This window comes from Strongylocentrotus purpuratus, unplaced genomic scaffold (genome assembly GCF_000002235.5).
Source record: "Strongylocentrotus purpuratus isolate Spur 01 unplaced genomic scaffold, Spur_5.0 spur5_scaffold_16, whole genome shotgun sequence".
NCBI lineage: Eukaryota > Metazoa > Echinodermata > Echinoidea > Camarodonta > Strongylocentrotidae > Strongylocentrotus > Strongylocentrotus purpuratus.
Window position 1 is genome coordinate 17,101,111 of NW_022145601.1, and position 25,392 is coordinate 17,126,502.

Below are 25,392 nucleotides of genomic sequence, written 5' to 3' on the forward strand. Positions count from 1 at the left end.
CAAATGCCTTTTAATGAATGAATTTCGTTGATAAGCTTTTATCCCACACATATAGATAGATGTGATGAAGTTAGACGCCCCCCATCCATCAAGGCATGACCCAGTTAACAGACCAACATTGAACCGTTGATGTATTGACTCTTTGTACCCCTCCTTTGTGGGTCGAAAACTACGAAATAATATCATAATTATAGTCTCCTCAGTAAATACCTCCAATGAGATGTACAAACAAATGTTCGGTTTCAGTATAGTCCATGGGTGTCGATCCTTACGTAATACCTATTGTTCAGGGGGTGAATGAATAGATCATCCCCCCTGAACAATAGGTATCAATATTACAGATCGACACCCATGGTATAGTCGCATATGACAGTTTATCTCTCTGTTTTCATTGGAAATTATTATTTCTTTTTTTTAATGCATAATGGTGACACACCGTTTACATCGGTTGGAATTTGAATAGTCGATATGGCATACCCTAAAGCAATATGACTTGTATGAGAGATAAGAGATTGTGAACAATTGATTGAGAGAGCATATAGCTCTCATTTATTTCTTCCAATTTTAAAAAAAAGTTAACAGTATGTCATGCATAATTACATGTTTACATCCGATATGATAACAGAGTAATACATACATATGAGCTAGTATACAAATAAATGAAAGAAAAGGGTGTCTCAATGATAATAAACGTAATCAAACAAGTTGTCATCTATTCATGACAAGAAAAAGAATTATGAAATTGAATTGCAATATCAGATGATTGAGTTAAGTCCACTTAGTCCCATGCAGGTGCGTGTGCAAGTGTTTGCTTTTGAATCTCCAATACAAGATGCCACGTTCCTGTAAGATAAAGAAGATGTAAATTGGTTATTATGTCATGACACGCGCCTGTCCATACTCTTTTCTATTCGAGACATTATTCACATCGTAGTGATTCACTAATAACATTATTTAAATAACTATTTTTCTGTTTTTGTTTGAAGAAGCATTCATCATTGGGTCTCGAAGTAGGCCTACTTAATTTTGTGATCGACTTTTTTAAGCGAAACATTTCAGTCAAGTGTAGATTACTCTTTTAATCGAGCGAACGTAGTGAGCGAATTAGGAAAGAAAATTCATGCTTTAACGATCAAAAAACAAAAGGCATTACTTTCCTAATTATACATGTAGTAACAGAAATAGGGATAGAAATAAATGGTCATTAATACATATGTTTTGGCAGGGGGGGGGGGCAATAGCTTGCCCGGGCACTAAAATCCCTCAATATATATTTAATGCCACACCGGGGGCATTTGCTTTTATACCCCACTCTATGGCTATAATATTAGTGGTTCAGACCATGCTTTTCAATTATGTTTAATGTATATTTTATCGTTTGGAAGAACGTAAATTTAAGGATGCAAATCATTATTGTATTCCTGACAGAGTCCAACACACCAACATTACGTACAAATATCAAAGGGTTCACAGCTACCAAGGTTTACACGTGCATGGTTGTCGCACGAGACAATTTTCAGGGCCTATTGAATGTAAACTATTTTACATCTCTCACTTGTTAAATATAAACAAAGAGAACAAAATCATAAAGACTTACTTTATATCTCTTTATGAACTAATCATGAACGAAATCTAGCAAATGTGTAGGGCCTCATAACAAAACCGTACATGGCTTCAACATGATAACTCCAACAATAACATTCACATCATTAAAAGCTCACATCGCCATAATGCAAACGTAACTTTTTTCTCGTTGCAAATGCCATGTAGGCATATACAAAATGATGCACAGGTTTGAGTGCGTCGGTAGGGATTGTGTGCACAAGGTACCTTTGAATGGTTTTAGACCAAATTCAAAGGTACCGCGTGCACACAATTCCACCGACCCACGAATTAAACCTGTGCATCATCTGTTTTATAAGATGGGGCCCCAAAAATTGTCGAAATTACAAAATGTTGTTATTTTACAGATTTACCGGATGAATGGCAAAATCGTGCGTCCGGTAATTTTTTTTACCGGACGCATGAATTTTTTACCGGACGCATGATTTTTAACATCATGAAATTAAAAAAAAAAAAAAAAAATTATATATTTTTAATTTTTTTTTTTAAACAGATTATAATTATCAAAAAACATGAAAAAAAATTATCAAAATATCATTTAAAAAAAAATTATATAAAAAAAAAAGTTATTAAAAAAAAGAAAAAAGAGAATTATTTAAAAAAATAGATATATTGGTGGTATCGATCACCGATATAGCGTGCATCCAGTAAAAATAATTACATGGTAATTGACCAATCAGATTGCAGATATTCTTCTACCCATCTTATAATATGTGTTGTTTATTATTGCTTCCTATCGCTCGTGAGGACTTAAAGTCATTACAAGAACATCATGAATGTTAATACTAACATTCTTCAGGAATGAAGCCGTAGCTCAAGGGAGCTCGAAGCCGGAGCTCAAGGGAGCTTGAAGCCGGAGCTCAAGCATGGACCTGTTGAATAATAATATTGAGGACAAAGTCGAAATGTGGTACAGATGTGTCATTCCACAGTTTTAACTTAAAAAAAGAAGCATAACTTGGTTTGATTATTGATTTTTATGCCATGATGATATCTTTTTACTAGATGTGAAATCACGGGACAAAAGGAAATGTTGCATTAAAGATGGCCTGTAGTTAAGATGTGGGCATGCTGGATGTGGGCCCCGTGACAAAAAATGTGTGCAAATAAATTTGGTAGCCTTTTGGTAGTATAGTGACGTCGAACAAGCTACGTTTGTGCAGGCAGTGGTCCAGCGAGCGAAAATGAGACAACTCCAAATATGGGTTATAAAAAGATTGCTAAATCCAATTGTAGAAAATAAATGAATCACATTATTATATGCTCTCAATTCATATACAAAAGTAAATCAAATAGAATTCATTCCGTAAGCATGAATGAAAAAGAAATTTTTGTAGTCGATTATGGCTGAACGGGAATGTGGTATCAGAAGTGTGAGTATTAAAACTGTAAAGTTAATGAAATGTTCACAAAATATGTCTCCTTGATTATTATCACCGCATAAAATAGGAACAATAAATAAAAGCATTACGTTGCACATTAAATAAACTCATGCTTTCACCCAGTCTTATGAATTTATAATGAATTGTGAATTCAAAATTCATTGCTTACGAGTTTTTACTTCATTCACCGTGTCATCATCACTTGAGGGAGCCTCTATGGCCATGCCTAACGCGTTGTCACCTTCATTCTCAGAGTTTATAGCCGCGGCACTCGCCGCGCCTATGAGAGCGAAGAGAAGGAGCAGGGCGGTAATGGTCTTCGATGCCATGATGAGCTTAGCTTAAACGAAAGGGAAAATGATCGTAATGAGCTCTAACTGTAAGCCTCACGAATAATTCTTCAAAGTTGTCATTTGGCAGGCTTTGATCATTCTATTTGTTTAGAGCGTGTAATTTTATTTCATTATGAAAAATCACGGAAACCTGACGTAAATTACATTGTACTACAGAGTGAGTCAGAAAAAATGTCCCACTTTTTAAAAGTTGTATTGTTTGAAGTATGAATAGTTAATCATGGGTTTCATGATATGTCTTGATAGAGTTATCCTCCTGGTACGACAAAAATATGTTAGAAAACTAAAACAATAAATGAACTAATATAGGGAAGAACTTGTATAACATGACATGTAATTGATTTAAGCTATTTCGCTAGCTTTTGAATTCTTTCCCTTTGCTCAAGCGAGGTCTTTATTTCCATAATTTCAAAAGATATGATTGATTGAAAATATTATTGGCTGTATATTTTAGTATATTCAACAGTTATTTCAGCTTAGTATTATTTTCTTTGCTAACACATTCATTCCTTAAACAAAATCTTAGCAACGACTTGAAATTAAAAAAAAGCATGCGGGTAAAAACATAACCATTGACAATCTTTGTAACGTAACATTTCTGAATTGCATATTGCACACAATTTAAAATTATGTTCAGGAGACTATTTTTCGTGTTGCCTATGTCCCTACCTATACAACAGAATTTGGTTTATTTGTAGTTCTACTTGGAATAGGTGATATATCATATTATATTATTTCCCAAAATATGATCCTTGCAATATGACATAAAGTGAAACGTTAAATCAACTTGTCCACAGGTGTTGCATTAATTATTTTTTCACAATTTGCCATTTATTTATATAAATAAATGAGGCAAGAATCCTGTGAATTATCTTGAAATAAAATTGTTTAATTTTATTATTTCGAATTTGCTTTAGGTTTTTTTCAATGAAAATACATACTTCCAAACAAAGTCATTATTCTTAATACTAGAAAGGAATTCAAATATAAATGACAATTGGCTCTTTTGATTTTTTTCCGTGTTAGCAAACGATAGTAATCTTTCACTTTCATAACAAAAACATTTACTTTATGCCCTGTTTCTATTTCTATAAGATTCGAAATATCATATTCCGATTTTCAAAATCATTGACGTCACTTAATCTATCTAACCAATATTGCGGAAAGGCTTTCTTTAGTTTAGTAAATTTAAAATCAAATAAGAGCTGTTGTACGTTCACCTTTTTATTAATTAATGTAAAGTCATTTCACATACAATTTGTAATCAAGTTATAAATTTTCAATAAATAGGCGTCTTGCCATTCTCGATGAAACTGTTTTTTGTAAAAAGGTAATGTTACTATTTTTCCAAATAATATCATTTGGAATATTTCTTACTTCAAACAGTACAAGTAAAAAACAGATCTACATAAAATACTGGCAAATAATGTTAGAAGCACAATAAATTCATACCTAAAAATATTTTTTCCAACTAGAGTCATCATTTCCTATAGTTACATGTTCGTGCAGGAACTCAATTCTAATTATTCATCTTTTGGTTTGTTTTACATTTATAGTGTGAAAAACGTGTTACACTTATTATATACATTTTGAATAAGATTTCCCAAATTCTATGCCAGTAAAATAAAAAGAGTTTCAGATTTGTCCAAGTCTTTCGGTTACAAAAAAAAAATCAAACTGATTATTTCTTGTATCAAATTCTTGCTTGCAGATAAGCTCCGAGAGGATCTATAAATATTTTCAAGCGAAATTTTAAAAGTGGGTTGAATGGAAACAAAATGAGGTGAATATGAACGAAAAGATCCGGCTAATTCCGATCAACATGATCAGTATATCATGTGTATTCTTCTGAAAATTTCAAAGGTAATAAAATACTGGAATAATGGAAGCACCGTATTGTATTTTTATATCGCAATGTAATGTATCTAGTCGTAAACTAATAGCTTACCTTATGGTTGAGATGTGCGACTGATATAAGTTCTCGATCGGAGGAGATGAGAGATCCGACTTGGATGCTGATATTTTTCTTGCTTGGGTGAAGGCTTCGATCTAGCTAGCAGAATGATTCAACAAGAAATGAACGCTTAGCTATTATAGGCATCACAATATTTTTTTTTCAGATTGATTTGTATTAATTCCTATACCTGCATAATCAACCGAATTAATCACTAGATATTCATATCAATCAAAATTCCACAGCTCAGTTTCTTGTAAAGATACAAGCAAAGGGCCATAATGTTCTGTTTTGTCAATGCCAACTTTTTCCTAAAGTACTGATTTGTTTATCCACACTAAAGTTATTATTTGTTTATCCATACTTGTTACAAGCATTCAGTAATCAAATCGAATCAAATGTTTGCTGAATAAATGAACTTTTAACCAAGAGTGCTCCCCTATCAACTTTAGGATAGAGCCTCTTAAGCGTTGGGAGCCCCACAAGTTTGTCGGCAAAATTTGACTCAATTATTGTATCATAATGTGAAAGAGTATCTAACTCAAGAAATATTTCTGCAAGGGTTTTCAAAACAAATACGTTTAAAGTAGAATATTGATGAAAGAATACAAATTTAGATTTTCTGCGTAGAACAGAAAACCCAAATTATTGTTCTGCTTCTATTGAAGCTAACTTAATATCAGGGTGGACTTCCCCTCCCTGTATTCAATAATGAGCAGAAAAGGGTAATCTATTCCTTTCTCCTTTAGACCATTTTTCTACAACATGACTTTTTCTCAGCAACAATTTTTTTTATATTCTCTCAGCAAAATAAACCAACATTTCAAATATATACAGGGCCCGGCGTCTATAGGTTTTTTTTGTTAACAAAACTTTACAAAGTTACGCAAAACGTTGTTTGAATATAAAACCAAAATCTGACCGAACGTTGGGTTGCCTGCCCCATATATCGATTTGCACAATCATGGATGGTATGTACTAATTCCAATCACGTTTTCACTCCGATGGTTTGATTGCACTCCTTAGCATATAAAACAAGCTACAATAAAAACACCGTTTGGGAATAATATAATTGTAAACAGGTTACGTTGGGTTCTTGATTATTTGTGCTTGACAATCAAACCTTTCTGATTATCATTATAATTAAAACACCATATGGAATTGAGTTGTAAGCAGGTAACCTTACGTTCTTGATTAGTGCACGACAATTAAATCTTTCTGATTATCAAAATAATTAAAATACCATATGGAATAGAATCGTAAACAGGTAACCTTAGGTTCTTGATTAGTGCACGGCAATCAAATCTTTCTGATCATATAACACCATATGGAAATGGAATAGAGTTGTAATATAAGCAGTAACCTTAGGTTCTTGATTAGTGCACGACAATCAAACCTTTTTGATTATCATAATAATTAAAACACCATATGGAATAGAGTTGCAAGCAGGTAACCTTAGGTTCTTGATTAGTGCACGACAATCAAATCTTTCTGATTATCATAATAATTAAAACACCATATGGAATAGAGTTGTAAGCAGGTAACCTTAGGTTCTTGATTAGTGCACGACCAGGGGCGGCGATTTCTTTTCATGACCGGGGGGGGGGGGGGGGGGGGCGAAATGCTATAGGGACGGGGAGCAGTGTAGTAATTAGCAAAAACGTTTTTTTTTTTTTTTTTTTTTTGGGGGGGGGGGGGGACGGGGCAGAAGAAACAAACCGCATCACCCCCACTTTTACATGGTACATCTAGGTCCCGCGGAACGTTTTTCAAAGGGGGAGGGGGGGGGGGGCTAAAATGTTTTCGGTCAGGTAAAGCAAAGCGAGCGAAGTAAGTGGAGCGTAAATTGGCTTGAGGTCAAGGGGCAAAGCCCCGGCGGGGTCATGGGGCGGAGTTTTAGGCATTTAATAACGGATAGATGAGCATTCTGGGCCCGCCTTACCCGGAAGCTCAGGGTTTTTAGGCATTTAATTACGGTCAGATGAGCAACCAGGGGCACGCCTTAGGGCCCTTGGTGGGGTCCAAGGGGCAGAGCCTCCGGAAGTTCAGGGAAAAACCATGCCATTTCAGCAACATTTGGAAATCACTGGTATCGAATTAGAAATAAACCGAGTTTGAATTTTATTCGGGGGGCAACTGCCCCAAGCTTCCCCATCATTACGCCAGAGCGAGGGAGCATAGTGAACAAGAGGGGTGACGGTGATGGAAGTTACTATCCCCTCACACGTTTTTTTAAGCTTTGTTGTATTGACAAATTACATTCCTTAGCAAAACAATAGTATAAAAACAAGCAATATACCTTTTTCACACTTCACTTTTCTACAATATTTACTTGATGCTGCTTGTAAGTACCGGCTGGCATGGTGATGTAGAGATATACCGTAGGCTTGCGGGTGCACCATGTGAGAGAGAGGGAGGATTGAGGAGTCCTGAAAAAGGACTTTCGGTAATCTATCTTGAGGGTTTGTAGTCCTGAAAAGGACTGTTGTTATAGTCTTGAAAAAGACTGTTGGTTATCTTTCTTAGATTATAGTTCTAAGGAGAACTATAGCGCTTAGAGAGGATGAGTCGCGGGAGTGGCTCGACGTTTCGAACAGGTTGACTATCCGTCGACAATATTTATTTGTACACTCTGAAGAATATTATGCGAGGGAGCGTAGCTACCGAGCGAGAAGATTTTTGCATTTTTATTTGTCTAAACGCTGCACTCTTGAGTCTTCCAGATCCTTAAAGTTGGTTGTAGTCTTTAGGCAGTATTTGCTATACACTTATTTTGTTGCACTTTTTTTTAATTTTCAGGGGGATAATCCTTTGGGGGGACGTGCCCCCCCCCGTCCCCCGGGATCGCCCCCCCCCCCCCCCCCTGTGCACGACAATCAAATCCTTCCATATTGATCCGATTGTCTCATTTTCGCTCGCGTGAACATTGCCAGCACAAACCACTGACCTCTACCTCCTGAACGGATCATCGCCCATTCCCATTCACTATACGTTACGTACTAAAAGGCTGTATTGTCTGACCGTTCATGAATATTCATGTTTTTGCTAAACTCGGCAAAATGTTTGCTTTTACTAAATGGAAAAATTACGGTGGGGGGTTGGATGAAATGGACATAATGAAATAGGCAGAAGTGATCTATGATAATTCATACGTTTTATGTTTCGTGTGCTCGACCTATAATCTTCAAATCGCTTGGTAAACTGAGTCCAAAGTTAGACTTGTTTCACATGTGTATTATAGCCTTTTAGGCAATGACGAGCTTGCAACCTATTTTGAAAAATTACGGTGGGTGAACTTTCAAAAGTCAATGAGACATGAGGGCTCAAATGAAAGAGCTAGTGATAACGTACGTCGGGGTGGATGTGCTTTTCGTTTAAACAAAAAATGAATTTTTAACGATTTAAAAAAAAAACTTCCATAGGCTAACATGTTAGGCTGCTGACGCTGATCATGCTCTGACGATAGGGGGCGTCGTGAAATGAGACTAAACGGAGCCATATGCGTGATTGATCATAATAATTAAAACACCATTATGGAATTGAATCCTAAACAGGTAACCTTAGTTTATTGATTATGTGCATAACGATAAAAACTTCATGATTATAATAATACTAAAAACACCTTTGTTTTACAATTGTTTTAGGTGCTCTTCAGCGAAGTCAGCCCTGAGCGGATTATCGGCCGGCGCGATTTTCAAATCTTGGGGAGCAAAAAAAAAAAAAAAAAATAGTGCTCACTACACCCCCCCCCCCCCCTCCACTTTGCGAATTATCGGCCGGCTTATTTTCGCCGCTAAATATTTACTCACGAATTTGGCCCCCTCCCCTGCCGCCGGCTGGATCCGCCCTTTGTGGTCGGGCAAGTTACTTTCTCGGCGGATGAAATATCATGAAATAACGAAATAATTATCTGCTTATTGGCCAAAAGGAGTTCGTGTTTTTGACCCCTGCTCATTCTTTTGGTGACTAAACATTTTTGTTTAATGTTGTTGTTTGGGGGGGGGGGGGGTGTTACACCCACAAATGTAATAATGCCCACAAATGTAATAACGCCCACAAATGTAATAACACTTTACCCACAAATGTAACAACACCCACAAATGTATCACTTTACCTACAAATGTAATAATTTCACCCACAAATGTAATAACCACTTTACCCACAAATGTAATAATGACTTTACCCACAAATGTAATAAATTTGAAGGGATATTTTGTCGAATTTAAAACTAAAACCCTGTATTAAAGCATGGGTATAGCGCGCAGTCTTTGCTCTAGACCCGGTTATTTCAAAAAAATTAAAAATCTTCAAAACTAAAACCCCACCATCTTCCAAACTAAGACCCGGTAATAAAGCATGGGTTTAGAGCGTAGTTTTTCTTCCAGACCCGGTTATTTCAAAACTTTTTAAAAATCTTCAAAACTAAGACCCCATCATCTTATTCCTGTGGAAGAACTTGTGTGTGTGTTAGGTTTTTACAGACGTGTATCAATCAGATATGATTATTTACGTCTGGGGACCGACCTTTAAACGTCACCATCCGAAAGACGTGACTCAGTTTCGAACCTGCGTCCTCGGCTGTATTAGTTTGTAACTTCCACTTTCAGCTGGATTACAGGCGCACACCACAACGCCTAGTTGGCCTCTTTAAGGCACCAACCTGTCTGGGATCCACGCCAAGAGGGTTACCATCATGCCCAAAGAACATAAGTATTGAGCGTGGTCTTTCCTCCAGACCCGGTTTTTCAAAAGTTAACAAACAAACAAAAAACAAAACAAAACAACAAAAAAACCTTTTAAACTAAGACCCCTCCATCTTCCAAATTAAGACCCGGTAATAAAGCATGGGATTAGAACGTAGTCTTTACTTCAGACTCGGTTATTAAGAAAAAAAAATCTTCAAACTAAGACCTCACCATCTCATTCCTGTGGAATAACATGGGTATATAGAGCGTAGTCTTTCCTCCAGACCTGGTTATTTCAAAGGAAATAGAAATTTAAACAAATCTTCGAAACTAAGACCCACCATCTTATTCCTCTTTTTTTTTTCATTTAAAAATAAATTACATTATTACATATGTGGATAAAACACGTCACAAATAAATGATTGGTCGGCGGTCACACGAACTGACGAATCAGTCAAAATGGTCCATATAATTATATAACACACAGAGGAGGGACCGATTCGATGGTTCGTTGACCGTCGACGATTTCTTAATCATGTAAATATTCCAACGCCAACAAATATCCTGGAATTCAATGTTCGTAGAAAAAAAAGTAATTGAATAAGTGACCTTAAATGTATTTAAATATTGTCGCTGATTGTTTTATGCATGTGATTATGAAATATGTTCACGATATGTAACATATATTTATATAATTATATGTACGCTATTAGTGACATTGAAACGTTGGATTGCGATGTTATATTTTCATGAGTGCGTGCAGTGGCGGATCCAGGGGATCCTCAAAAAAATTTCAATTTGCACCCCCCCCCCCCCCCCTGGCGCTCAAGGGGGGGGGGGGGGTGCAAATTGAATTTTTTTTGAGGATCAAAAAAAAAAAATGTGCTCACTCCCCCCCCCCCCCCCCCCCCCCCCCACTGAGCGAATTTTTGGCCGGCGCGTTTTTCAAATTTTCGGGAGCAAAAAAAAAAAATTGTGCTCTGTACCCCCCCCTCCCCCCCCCCCTCCCCCCACTGAGCGACTTTTCGGCCGGCGCGATTTTCACATTTTCGAGAGCAAAAAAAAAAAGTTGGGCCCCCTCCCCTAAGAAATCCTGGATCCGCGCCTGAGTGCGTGAATGAATTACCTTTCTTCATGTGATGAACGTATCAATTACTAATACTGAAGACTACCAATTGGTACGCGGTACACGGTGTGAATTCATGAGAACGAAATTTATTCAAAGGCAAATACAAACAAAACACATTTATATTACAGTTTTCCCTACTTCTGAAACACTCAACTCCCATAGATCACTGTATATAAATAACATGAACCTACCTGATTTTGGTCAGTACACACTTTCGTAACAGAAGAAGCAGTCCTTGCCACTTGCTTTTATTGTTCTATGCTTTTGATTTCTACAATATCTTCTGGTCTTTCTGGATATTGTACTACAATGAAGTAATTGATATATCTGCCTGATTTAAGTGCTCAATACAAAGAACGTCTCCGTCACAGTTTTGTTTATTGCTGTGATTTGTTGTAACTTTACTTTAGTGTTCTGACACTGCTCATTACCATGGAGCTACAACCACGAGAGAGGGGACTCCCCCGAAAATGTCAGACATAATCTCTAATCGAGAATCTAGGACACCTACCCCCCTGCCAACTACCCCCAGCTAACTACCCCCTAGAATGATAACCCCTCCCAGCTATACCCCTGGACATCTACCCGGACAATACCCCCCCCCCGGACATCTACCCCAAGTCAAGTACCCCCTGGACATCTATCCCCGGGCAACTACCCAGGCACGTAGCCAGAGTTTGATTTTTTTTTTTGGGGGGGGGCACATACATTAAATTGATCGAGGTAAAAAAAAAAGGGGTCTACAAAATTTCAACCGATCCTGGAAATTTTAGGGGGCACGTGCCCCCCCCCCCCGTGGCTACGCGCCTGCAACTACCCCCAGACATCAACCCCCGTCAAATACCCCCGGACATCTACCCCCCCCCCCCCCAATCCAACTATCCCCTTCCAACTACCCCCAGCCAACTACCCCCACCCTGAAAACTACCCCCAACTACCTTAATTTGCTTGGGGTAGATGTCCGGGGGGGGGGGGGTAGTTGGAGGGGAGTTAGTTGTCCAGGGGGAGGGGTAGTTGGATGGGGTAAGATGTCCGGGGTAGATGTCCGGGGAGGGGGTAGTTGACTGGGGGTAGATGTCCGGGGGTAGTTAGCTAGGTGGTAGTAGTGGTAGCAAAGACTGCGCGCTATACCCATGCTTTATTACAGGGTTTTTGTTTTGAACAAATTCGACAAAATATCCCTTCAAATTTATTACATTTGTGGGTAAAGTCATTATTACATTTGTGGGTGATTCAAAATATCACTTCAAATTTATTACATTTGTGGGTAAAGTCATTATTACATTTGTGGGTGATTCAAAATTATTACATTTGTGGGTAAAGTGGTTATTACATTTGAGGGTGAAATTATTACATTTGTGGGTAAAGTGTTATTACATTTGTGGGTGTTGTTACATTTGTGGGTAAAGTGTTATTACATTAATTTGTGGGCGTTATTACATTTGTGGGCATTGTTACATTTGTGGGTGTAACAGGGTGGTTACGGGGTACTACAACTAAAACGTACAGTGGAGGCTTTTACAATATCCTTACAATCACGAATTTCACGGTATAAAAAAATACACCAAGTACGTTTTCATTAGTTGTATGGATACCCCGTTACTACCCCCCCCCCCCCCCAACAGCAAAATTTTAAAAAAAATGTTTAGTCACCAAAAGAATCGACTATACGTAGTTTTAAGTTATCTTTCTATTGTTATTGTTGTTGTTTTTGTTGGTGGTGGTGATGATGTATGTTTGTTTATCTTTTGGTTTTATTTTATTTGTATATACGTATATTTCTAATTTTCAACGAAAGTCTTCGAATTCGCCCTCATTGTTGATAGATTATTCCTTCATTATTTCATACGTGTATATATAAAGCTTACCAATTTTAAGTTGTCATTAATTTCAATTTTCTAGGCCAGCAGGGCTAATGTAGAAGGCAGCTTTGCAACTGACAATGCTGTCCTGTAAAAATAAAATTGCAAATGTTATGGATAAATAAATAAGTTCTTCTTCTTCTATTCCTCTTTGGTCCATTGTGTGATTTCCATCATCTAATATGCTGCCCTCAACGTGTGTAAACGTTCCGTATTAGCTCCGCCTCCCTCGTTTTTCTAGGTATTCCACACAACATCTGAGCATATTTCGCAGTTAAAATGTCAGCTGAGAGGGATACAGAGGTAATTAAAATTTGGCATTTGCGAAAGAGAATATTATGTATTCATGTTGAATGTAATTTTGTTTGTGAATCATGTTTTTAAGAAGAATGAAAACGTGAACATTCATTAATTTTATATGTTCCCAAATTCGAAATTCGACAGCGGTAATTGATGAGCTGTGCACGCGGAACTCTGGCTGAGTATCGAGGCTATAGCGCTATCGACCCACGGGCCACGGCCACGGTGTGTGTTGAATTGAGACTGAGAGTGAGACTGAGAGTCGGCCGGTCGCGTCTTGTCTGTCCTAGACTGAGTCATTGAGTGTGTGGAATTTGATTTTTTTTGGCGCTAGTGTAGCAAGGTATCCAAAATATAGCCTACTAAAACAGACCCCAAATTTCAGACCCCAAATTTTGTGGTCATCATTACCCTAACCCTAACCCTAACCCTAACCCTAACCCTAGAACCCTAACCCTAACCCTAACCCTAACCCTAGTACCCTAACCCTAACCCTAACCCTAACCCTAGAGATAATGATAAACACAAAATTTGGGGTCTGAAATTTGGGGTCTGTTTTAGTAGGCTATATTTTGGATACCTTGCTACACTAGCGCCTTTTTTTTTACAGATGTGTATGAATCAATCGCAACAACTATTATTATTAAGATGGGGCCTGAGTCATCAGTGCCCTCCTCGTGCAAGTGGAACTAGCGTTAGGAATGTGTAATTTATATTGTCTGGGCCACCGGCCGGGCGCGGGCCGGGTATGTCGCATGTTGGGAATGATTTTCAATTAGGAAACCACCATTTGCTCCACACAGTGAGTAGTGCTTCAACGTCATTTCGTCACATACATTTGTCTTGAGCCAAAATAGTAGAGGCACACTGCCAAATTATTTGGGAGACTCTCTCCCACTTCCGAGACAGTCTCCGCCCCCCACCCAACTCGGTGTTATTTAGGGTACGCATATGCATGTTCCCAGCAACCCCCCCTCCTTTTCAGCAAAAGTCTGGTGTGTAAAGTCGATCAATACAGGTCGACCTTTTTCTTTTGTTATACAAACCTTTTTCAGCACCCCCCCCCCCCCCCTTTTCAGCAAAATTCGATACGGTAGACCTTTTTCTTTTATAACGATCCGGAGAGTTTGGGAACGTGCATGGTATCCCTCCGTTCACAGAGTGGGGGGGGGGGGGACTGCCGGGGCAGTCTACAAAAGACCAAATATCATTGGTGACTTGACTTGTATTACAGAACAAAAGAAACAACAACAGCAACAAGGAAGTTCTTTCCCAGCCATAATTTTGACACACTGAGTTCAAAAGCCATGCCTGAATTTTTAAAAGTAGTCGGAAGTCACCTGAAGAATCAAAAGTGAATTGATGCAAAATTCATATAATTGTGAAGGGGCAGCCTTTTTGATCAAATAATATAACAACTTACCTCTTCATTTAGGGTACGCATATGCGTGTTCCCAGTGACCCCCCCCCCCCCCCCACCCCCGCCCACTTTTCCGCAGCCGTGCCTGAATTTTTAAGGTAGTCTAGTCAGTAGTCACCCGAAGAATCTTTCTCAAGTTCTCATCAGGAGTCTAGAGCCTACTCTGGGTACTCACTCTTGTCTTGGACTTGAAAGTATCACATTTTCAATTTGAGCTCAGTTAACCCCTTTGCAGGAAATATAAACATGTTTGCTGGTTTTCCTAATGTTGAATCTTCAGGCCCTTTTTTGTTGTTTTGCTTCTTTCACCCCTATCAACTTTGGTTTTGTGTCATACTTGCTTATTGTTTGAAATCGCCCCTTCTGTTATACAATTAAATGGATCTGGTAACTTTGTCTCAGATTCTGAAACAAAATTCTGGATTTAGCTCATGGTGCAATGATATAATTTTATACCTTTAGGATAGTCTGAAACCCCATGACTTTTACAAGCCGATCACCTGTCTGATTATCAAGATATTTATGATAAGAAGTCGAAACCAAATTTTGCGTTTGCCTACAGCCTATTGGGGAAAATGAGTACCGGTATGGTAAAACCGGTCACTCAAAAGTTTTTTTACTTTTTTGAGGCACTTCTTGATTATTTTGAAGCGCAATTATTTTAGGGCTTCAATATTACACCATATCACAGACACTGATAACACGTAGGGCCGTGTATCTTAGATTTAACATTGTTAAACGATCTTTGTTCCAAAGAGCTTCATTTCTCAGTTCACTTCTAAAGTTCATAATTAACATTGTATGTAAAACAATTTATGTCATCTGTGTAGGGCTCTGCAGGGAATCCTGCTGTGAATGAAAATGGCCCGGGAATGGCTCCAGCTCCTGCTCCAGCTCCTGCCCTAGCTCCTGGTGGAGCTTCAAGTCCAGTGGCTGCTCCTGAAGCTCCCAGAGAAAAAATGGTAGGAAAGAGCAGAGATTTTTGTTTTAATGTTAATTTTCATATTTGTTTAGCGCTTAGGGATGCAGGTTACAGCCAAACAAAATGCACTGTTTCTTGAATGTATTATGTGCATTTGGACTTGGTGTGGAAGATAAAATCTTGTTGTTGCTTTGACTTTGATAATGAAATATTTTGTAAATATTTCAGATTGCTTTGGTTTTGCTTTGCTTTTTCACTTCCTTTCAAAACAAACTAATACAAAATACAAACAAACAAACAATAGTTTTCTGTTAATTTTTTTTTTATAAATCTTCTATTGCTCCCCAATGTGTTTACAAAATGTGCATACATGTTCAAAGCAAAATAATATAAAAGAGGAAAAGGAAAAATTTCTCTCTAAAAAATTCACCTTCAATAGTTTTTCTAGAAACCATTTGTGTTTTCTTGCAGTGTATGTGCCACAATATGTAATTCAATGATATCTTGATAAAAATATTTTAGTTGTAGCCTTAACAGAATGATGAATCTGATTGCAACTCTCAACATGTTTAATGTGGTAACTAAGATTATCAACATTTTAGGGTTTCAGAGTCTTATTTAGGGGTGAAAAGTTTGTGTAGATGACCATTTGATTTCGCTTCAGGTTTTTCTTTCACTATAATGCCATAAAACTTTTATATGAATGTGATCAGACAATGTGATTGTATACTTTGCTATTTGATTCAATGAAAATGACTGAAAATAAAATTTAAAAATCTACTGACAGTTATGTTTTTGTCCTCTCACAGATTGAGACTGCTGTGAAGTTCTTGCTCAATCCACAAGTCAGGTCGAGTCCAATGGCCCAGAAAAAGGCTTTCCTTCGGAAAAAGGGTAAGTGTGCAGGTTAATCATGCTATTAATTTGGTATTAGAGGTCTTTAAACTGGTCTGTGAGAAGAAAAAGGAGGAGTAAAAAAAATCACTACCATGGTATCAAACCAAGCAGCACTAAACTAAATTCAATCGGGAAAACTGGTAATTTAAAAGATGAACAAAACTAATAGTAAACAAATCTAAAGTACTATTACAATTCACATGGTTTTTACTGTAGTTGGTTAGCTAATGAATTTGTACGAAGAGAGTAAGAGGAAGAAGAAGGGCTAAACCAGAAAATGTTGTTCTCTTGAATGCTTATCTAGGTGTGAAAGATCCAGAGATTGAATTGGCCATTGATAGATCGGGAACCAGGCAAGACGTTGCACCACCACCTGCCAATCAAACCCCTACAGCCCCGCCCCCTCAAGGCCAGGTTCCCATGGCAACACATCCTGGTGCTGTACCTCAGCAACAGATGGGTAAGCATTACAATACACTGAAACTTGTATTTAAAGGCCGTCTGTACTAGTTTGGCTGGGAGGGATTAGACCACCCAGGGTGGTCACTGACAGGTGGCTATCTCATCAACTCAGCACTCAATTAACATTTATAAGAAAAAGAGGATGATGGGGAACAACGGGCACCGCTTAGGCATTGTTTTCTATATAGAGGGAGCAAGTAGCTACAAGTAGTACAGTGGGGCTTTAAAGACTGCTGAAGGGAAACAAGAAAAGTGATCTTTGCAGGTAGGTCTATATTGACAGGTTGATTCAGTTTTAAAAAGTGTCAATAGGGAATAATCTTATAGGTAAACCAAGTATGCGGTCTTTATAATCAGGTTGTCTTGTCAAAAAATGGTTTTACCATACTCATTTTCCCCAAAAGACTTGTGTTATATAAACCGCTGGGAAAACAGTTTTTGACATTTTGAATTTTAATCATAAATATCTTGATAATCAGATGGGCGATCGGCTTGCAAACGTCATTGGAACCCTGACTGACCTGAAGGTTTATTATTTTGTATTGATGCAGCATGAGCTACCTAAACCAAAGATTTTGTTTAGAATCTGAGACAAAGATACCCAATCCCTTTAATAATAGCAGTCAGATAAAACAAACCGTGAAACCAAACCAAAGTACAAATTACATTTCTCTTCATATTGCAGTACCTTACATGCAGCCACCCCCTCCTCCAAGGGTAACCACTTGGAGGGACTATGCCGCCACAGCTGTCATCATCAGTGGGGTGTCATTTGGCATCTACAAGTTAATCATGGTATGTGTTTTCATGCATCTTATTCATTCATCTTCTTTGAATGCCAATCCTCAGGGTATCAGGGTAGCATGGCTACAGCCAAGTTGATGATAGTACAGGGCTAAAAGGGATAGACCAGTTTTGGAAATGCTCCCCTCTCAAAAAATGAAATGGAAGCTCTTATTATACCAATCATGTGAAAGAATATGTTTTGGCTAATACGTGATGATACAAATTTTGCCGGGAAACCGCCTACTAATTGATTTATTTGGTAAATTATCATATTGATCCGGCCTGGATAGATATCGCATAGTCCCATATACATCTTTCTGTGTACAGTGCTTGTAACTTTACCAAGACTGGGCCAAATTTCTTTTGATGATTCCAGAACCTTGCAGTATACACCAATACTTATATGCTAGATGATCAACCTTTTCTGATTGATTCCATAACTTTTCTTTCACAATGCAATTGCATGACCAGAGCTGGTCTATACCTTTAGAAACATCAAAGATGCATAGAAGTGGGCTCTCATGGGGAATTCGACACCATTCGAGTGTTAACAGGTGTTGTCAATCACCAGGATTAGCCTTCAGTATTATGACCAACAGGCCTTATGTAATGCTCTGCATTTTCCACCAATCGCCCAATATGGAAAATTCAATATCTTACATTTCTCTCATCAGAAGACTCTCCTAAAGACTAGCGGGTATTTCTAGACAGGACCACGGGTTTTGCTACATGTGAGACTTGTACACACATGATAATGATATTTCCACTAAGTCTGGTGTCAGCGAATTATGACTTACGGCACATGGAGACTGACTACCATTTCCCTTTTATATTCAGCACTATATAAATGGTGTTGTTGTTGTTGTTTGTATTGTTGTTATTAATTATATTTGATATTAGTGTGTGTTACTCTGTATAATAATGTCTATAGGCTTTGACTAGCCCCTTCAGTGAAGAGAAACATGGGCTATATTTGTTGTATTTGAAGAACCCATCAATTTAAAGCCCATCTGTACTAGTGTACATGAGGGATTAAACTACCCTGCAAGGTCAACGGACAAGTGGTTATCTCATCAACTCAGCTCTCAATTAACATAAGAAAAAGAGGAGCATGGGGGACCAATGGTCACCAATTATGCATTTGTTAAATAGAGGGCGCAAGTAGCTATGAGTAGTGCAGTAGGCCTTTAAAGCAACTGCATTCTGATTAAACACTTCTCTCCTATTATGTATGAACCAAATTTGCTGGTAATTTTAAATCTAGAAACAGAAACTTCTTCATTAACAAGCTTTCAAAATGTCTGTCTCATTGACATGGTACTTGGGAGAATTATAAATTGAGATGGAAGACAAAAGTATTTTAATTTGCTGATTAAATTTTACGTTTGTTTTTTATTTTGCAGAAATTTGTCTCACCGTGGCTAAAGAGCAGAAAAGAAGAAAAGGAAAGAATGAATAGATTGGAAGCATCAATCGAAGAACTTAACAAGAATGTCTCAGAAGCAGGTAAATATATTCATCAAAAACCTACACATAAACACCACTAGAAGGTTTTTATGAGCAGGTTGTCTTTATTTTACAGCCCTCATTAGGAAACTATTGATTGAGATGCACATTTTTATTGAAAAACACTATTCAAGGGATAGAAAGAATGTGATCATTTTAGGCAAGTGGTGTATCTAGACAGATGGTCACAAAAGCATTATCAAGTATGGCCGTATAAAACAGAGTTAAAAATTCCACTGCTTTGAACGTTTTTCTGTATGCCTCTTCCAGAGGTTGTTCTTTTGTAGTTTGTCCACCTTTTTGTAGACCTACATCTGATGTGTTCATTGTGAAACATTAGGCATGTATTGTGAACCAAAGATGCTGATGTACAGTTAACAAATAAATTATTCATACCCTTACCAGGTTTTTTTTTTTTAAAGTATGTGAAATATTTATATGTCCTGATTTATGTTCTTGAGAATGTTACCTTTGGAAGCATGCATATGTAGTCAACAAAGGCCCATTTCAACCAGTCGGTCTCCATTTCATTCTTGAGTTACAAAAAACACCCGCTAAATCCGTCAAATTTACAATGGGTATGAATAATTTAGTTATTAACTGTATTATGGTGGACTGTATGCTCTGAATAGTTACAGCCCTTCGTGAGGCCATATACCACTAGTACAGTGGTAATAACCTTGTTGTCTTGAATTATTGCTTTATCAAGTCTAGAATAAACATGCAAACGTGCAAAGAGCTGGGACCAGAAAATTTCCTTGTTAGTGTCATTTATGATAAGTTGCTATTTATGTAGTACTTATTTATCTTAAGTTCATAATATTTATGCTACATTTGATTTTAACCCACTTTCAAGTCATAATCATAAAAGTATGTTTTGCAAAAAAATGTACTAAGTAAGACCTGCATGTAGTAGGGAAATACTCTAGGCATATCAAAGGACAACAACAATGTTTGATGGACTGAAAAAGAAGGCAACAATATCAAGTGTCCATTACATTAAATGCATCTTCCCACTGTATCAAAGTCCAAGACAAAAAGTAAACAACTATCAGAGCATACTGATTCGATCTGAATAGGTGTTTATTTTAAAGGTCTGCCGTAAATCGTAATGCAAATGATAGTTGACTTCTAGTGCTGGGTTTGGGCCCAAACACCAACACATCAGTAAATGTTTGATTTGTCTAGATGAAACCTGCTCGGCCCACCATGCTACATGTTTGTGTAGTCTCATATACACATTTCTGTGTACAGTCCATGTGTGGCTTCCGGCAAGACTGAATAAATTTTGTATCATTTTGATGATTTCAAAACCTCACAGTATACACCAATACTTGTGTGCTCCATATTCAACCTCTTATAGTTGCTCCAGACAGTTTCTTTGACAATGTAATCTCAAGACCAGAACCTAGCTTAATCCTTAACTGAAAAAACCCAATATTATTAAACACTTCAATGAATTAATATTAAGTGGAGAATGGAATAAAGTGCTTTTTTAAGTGTGAATGTAAGATACACAAGTATCACAAAAGACACAACCACTCCAGCCTTTTAGTTTGTAAGGCCTGGTTCATTCAGTAGCGTTGATTAATCCAGCAATAATTTTGTAGAACTCAGGCTGAATAAAGCATGAAACAGTAGGCGCCTTGATATAGAGACAGCTGCTACTGAAGTTGTCAGAACGATGTCTTGAATGCGCTTTATATGCACTCATTTGCTTGTGTAGATTGCCATACCAGTGTTGCGGCAATCACAAAGACTTAAAAACATCCGAAATTTGACGGTACATTGGGCAACAATCTAACAAGCAAATGAGTGCTCATAATCTCATACTGGACATCTGTGACAACTTCAGGCATCGCTGTCTCTATCTGTAAGGGCTTATTGTATGCTTGCTTCATAATGATTTCTGTTGAGTTGAACAATCAACAGACCAGTTTATTAACACATTAAAACAAAATGTGGATACTTTTTAAACAAAGGTTGTTCTTGACATATTCAATGCTTGCTTGAGGCTTGCCTGGCATAGCAACAAGTAATGTATGCAGACTGGATTCCAACTTTCCAAGTATCGTAGTTCATTCATTAATACCAGGTTATTGGAATAACTCATCACTAGGTCCCAAGGAAAGAAACATCCATAAATTTGAATGTTAGTAAACCGGTCTATTGGTATACATTAGGCTTGCGGGTGCACCATGTGAGAGAGAGGGAGGATTGAGGAGTCTTTTCTTTATTAGCTTATAGTTCTAAGGAGAACTATAGCGCTTGGAGAGGTTGAGTGACGGGAGAACTATAGCGCTTGGAGAGGATCAGTGACGGGAGTCTTTTTCAAGACTATACCAACAGTCCTTTTCAGGACTCCTCAATCCTTCCTCTCTCTCACATGGTGCACCCGCAAGCCTACTGTATATCTACATCACCATGCAAGCCGACACTTACAAGCAGCATCAGTCTATTGGTGTTACAGCATAATGAAAAACACCTTGCATGAGCCAGCCTTTGTGATTATCAATTATCAATGTTTTTAAAATCATTAAAAAATTATATTTTTTTAAAATGCAGTCACAGCAATGGAGAAATCAATCAGTACCATTCAGGGCCTGATGGAGAAACAAGAGCAGCAGCTTACCACTCTCAATTCAGAGGTCGTGTCGGGGAAAGCGCTGTCAAACGGTAGACGTTCCACGGATACTACAGAGATCAAATCAGAGATCATGTCCTTGAAAGGGTTGCTGCTAAGCAGGTCAGTGAAAGAGCATGCAGCGGAAGTGTTTTAATTAAAGGCCCACTGTACTACTTGTAGCTACTTGCTCCCTCTATGTAGAAAACAATGCCTAATCGGTACCGGTTGGTCCCCCATGATCCTCTTTTTCTTATGTTAATTGAGAGCTGAGTTGATGAGATAGCCACCTGTCGATGACTTTCCTGGGTGGTCTAATCCCTCCTAGCCAAACTAGTACAGATGGCCTTTAAAAGTTTTACTGGAATTGGGGCAGTTCTCTGCATCATTTGAAAATTTAAGAAACCTGCTTGTCATTGATATGTTCTTTCATTTTGCTAAGACAGTTTACAATGTAAGTAGAAATGATTAAACGAGAACTTGCCCCTAATGATATTCTTACCTTACTCAAACATTTAAGACATCATAAACCATCAGTCTACAAGATTATACATAAGATACAATTGTGAAAAATATTTAGTCTCTTGTTAAGATAAGTGGAATTAGTTTTTTATGTTAAATTCTATGCCATAAAAATCTTTCCTTATTATTTTCTACTCATTTATCCAGCCTACAGTGGACTTTTATATTTTTGCTCCAGAGAAATATATACTTTATTTTCCCCTCTCAATTTGTTGTGTGAATTATTAGAAACAAGTGTATACAAGTAGGAATTTTCTTTCTATAAAAATTTTTCATAATTATGCAGACTTCTCTTTGAATAAACATGTGTGGTTTTAAAATGGCTACTGGCCGAAATGCTCTTCAGGGAGTGGACAACGTGCATACATTGTGTGCAGGTAAGCCTGAATCCGATGTCCGGGGTAATAATATATCTGTAGAGCGCTTAGACACATCGTTGTATCGATGTATTGGGCGCTATATAAAAGTGGAATATTATTGTTAATTTGTTATTATTATTATTTATCTTTATTGTTATTCTACTATGCATCACAGGCATCAGTTCCCATCAACGCCCCAGAGGACAACAATACCCAGCTGGCAGCGCAGCAGCGATCAGTCGTCCACCAAGAGCAACTCGCCCCCTCCCGTCTCCACGGAAGCTACCAACGGCAACATCTCATCATCACCACCACCACCACCTCTGCTCAGTGGGGAGCCGGTAACCAACGGCGACTCCTCTTCCGCTGACCCCGCCCAGACGCCCGTCAAAGAGCCAATCACAGAAAACGGGGCGGAGGACGCCGTCCAGAAAGACCCAAGCCCCACCCCCGATGAGCATGTGAATGGGAGTGTGAAACCAATCGATAGTCAAGCCACGCCCACTTTAGAGGGAACAGCTTGAGGTTTGGAAACGACTTCATCAGGACCCATTCAGACCCAAAGCAAAAAACTGCTTAAAAATAATCACTGCGGCGACCGCTTCAAAAACTGCTTTGGTAAAATAGTGTTATCAGGGATGCCAGTTTTCAGGCCCTGGCGAGTTATTTTCAGATCATAGTTTAGGCTTTTTTGTTTACAAAATAGCTGATTCTAGGTGATTTTCAGGCCCTCTGATCAATTCTAACTGACATCTGTGAGTTAATCACTCAACGGGTTACACATAGATCATGGAGGGGCGTTTGTGTGAACACTTTTTTGACTGTAGTACGATTTCATCAAGCTCTGAAGACAAATACATTGTGGATTCCATTGTATGAATGCCTCTATCCAAATGTTCATAAAATCATCATTATGTCTAGCTTGATGCTTTCAATAACCAATCGTATCGAGGATAAAGCAATTGGAAAACTAATTCTTGATAGCAATTTAGAGAAATGTGAAAGTGCAGAACGAAAAATGGTGTGTACAATGATAAAAATGTCTGATTATACTTGCCTATTGCTACCAATGTGTGCATGAGCTACATTTCAACATACATGGATGTCTAATCCTTTGTAGGCCAAAGAATTTATTCATTTCTTAATTTGTAATGTTTGTACTGTAGGCATTAAACATTTTCATTGTTTTGTTTATTCCGAGATTCAAACTTCAATAAATATTAATCCAAAGTCATTTAAATAATGCAGAAATCCCAAATACAATGTTTACATTGTAGGAAGTGTGATAGCAAATGATGAAAATCAAGGTGTCCAATAAATCATGGAGGTTGATTTGACCCCCTCCCCTTCTCCCTTCCTGCTTAGATCGTTGAAAATATGTAACAAGCATTTGGTGCTTTATTTAAAGGCCAGCTGTACTAGTTTGGCCAGGAGGGATTAGACCACACAGCGTTGTCAGTGACAGGTGGCTATCTCATCAACTCAGCTCTCAATTAACATAAGAAAAAGAGGATCATGGGGGACCAATGGTCACCGATTAGGCATCGTTTTCTATATAGAGGGAACAAGTATCTACAAGGAGGACAGTGGGGCTTTAAGTGAAGATTGTTTTCTTGTCATGTAGGAAAAAAAAAGTGAACATGACACACCCTTTTTTGAAAGCATTCTTTTCGTAAAATGAAGTTCTGTTTAACCAAACTTCCAGTATGGCTTTAGTGCAGCTAGAAGACTCAATTATTTATGAAATGGGCTCTGCACCAAAGAGATTTCTAAATAACCAGCTGAGCTCCTATCAGTATTACCTTCTTCACTATTTCCAAGAATTCATTAAAAATTGACATATTCAGGGAATACATTAGTGGCCCCCGATTTAGGGGCAATGTTAAAAATCAGTGGTATAATTTATTATATTGACTATGGACAGTTGCTTTTATTAATTTAAAGATGTGCGTCATGTAATTATGTACAAATTGCAATAAATCTACTACTTTTATACATGAAATTGCCTTGATATAATTTTATCTTTTTTATTACTCAATTTCCACAAAGTAAAGCATTCAGAATATGACATATTATATTTCTATAATACACTTTATTTACATATAATATATATTATACATGTATATAAGAACAATATTATGCAGATTATGAACAATTGTACATGTATCATAACTAGAATTTTCAAGGTATAAGAGTGGATGGAATCAGATAAATTGCATAACATTCTCTTTTTTTTTAACAGTAATAAAATGCAAATTTACTCATATTGAGGTAACAAACATTTTACTGCTGAAAAATGCACTGCCATTTTCTTGAATGGACATTTGAAAATGAATAATTATGTTATGCATTCACACACAATATTACTATCTATATTAACAATTTTAGTAAAATTGTCTTCTATCACAATCGACACATCAAGCCAGCTTCAGGTTCAGGCGTACAGATAGTGGAATGGAAATGGAAAACAAGATTTGGTGGGATAGAAATATTATCGCATGCAAACTACACATGTATAAAATTAGCAAACCATATATAGCACTAAAATTCGAAGTCACGTTGTGTCTGCACCAAGCCAAAACAGTCTGTGATGACAAAAATAAATAT

At 37.6% G+C, this 25,392-nt stretch overlaps 1 protein-coding gene and 1 long non-coding RNA gene across 2 annotated transcripts; one reads left to right on the plus strand and one right to left on the minus strand.

The window, feature by feature from the left end:
* Window positions 1–575: 575 nt before the first annotated feature.
* On the minus strand, window positions 576–3,343 carry LOC115924780. The gene is made up of 3 exons (XR_004064433.1): window positions 3,175–3,343; window positions 2,414–2,495; window positions 576–843 (listed from the first exon to the last, which is right to left on the minus strand). It is a non-coding gene; the product is annotated as an uncharacterized LOC115924780 (long non-coding RNA).
* Window positions 3,344–13,194: 9,851 nt separating this feature from the next.
* On the plus strand, window positions 13,195–23,592 carry LOC115924540 (peroxisomal membrane protein PEX14-like). Its single transcript, XM_030986936.1, has 8 exons — window positions 13,195–13,291; window positions 15,539–15,670; window positions 16,440–16,524; window positions 16,832–16,987; window positions 17,675–17,784; window positions 19,179–19,281; window positions 21,847–22,027; window positions 22,961–23,592. The coding sequence occupies exons 1-8, from the start codon at window positions 13,268–13,270 to the stop codon at window positions 23,307–23,309; spliced, it is 1,140 nt and encodes a 379-aa protein (XP_030842796.1). The 5' UTR covers window positions 13,195–13,267; the 3' UTR covers window positions 23,310–23,592.
* The last annotated feature ends 1,800 nt before the right edge of the window (window positions 23,593–25,392 follow it).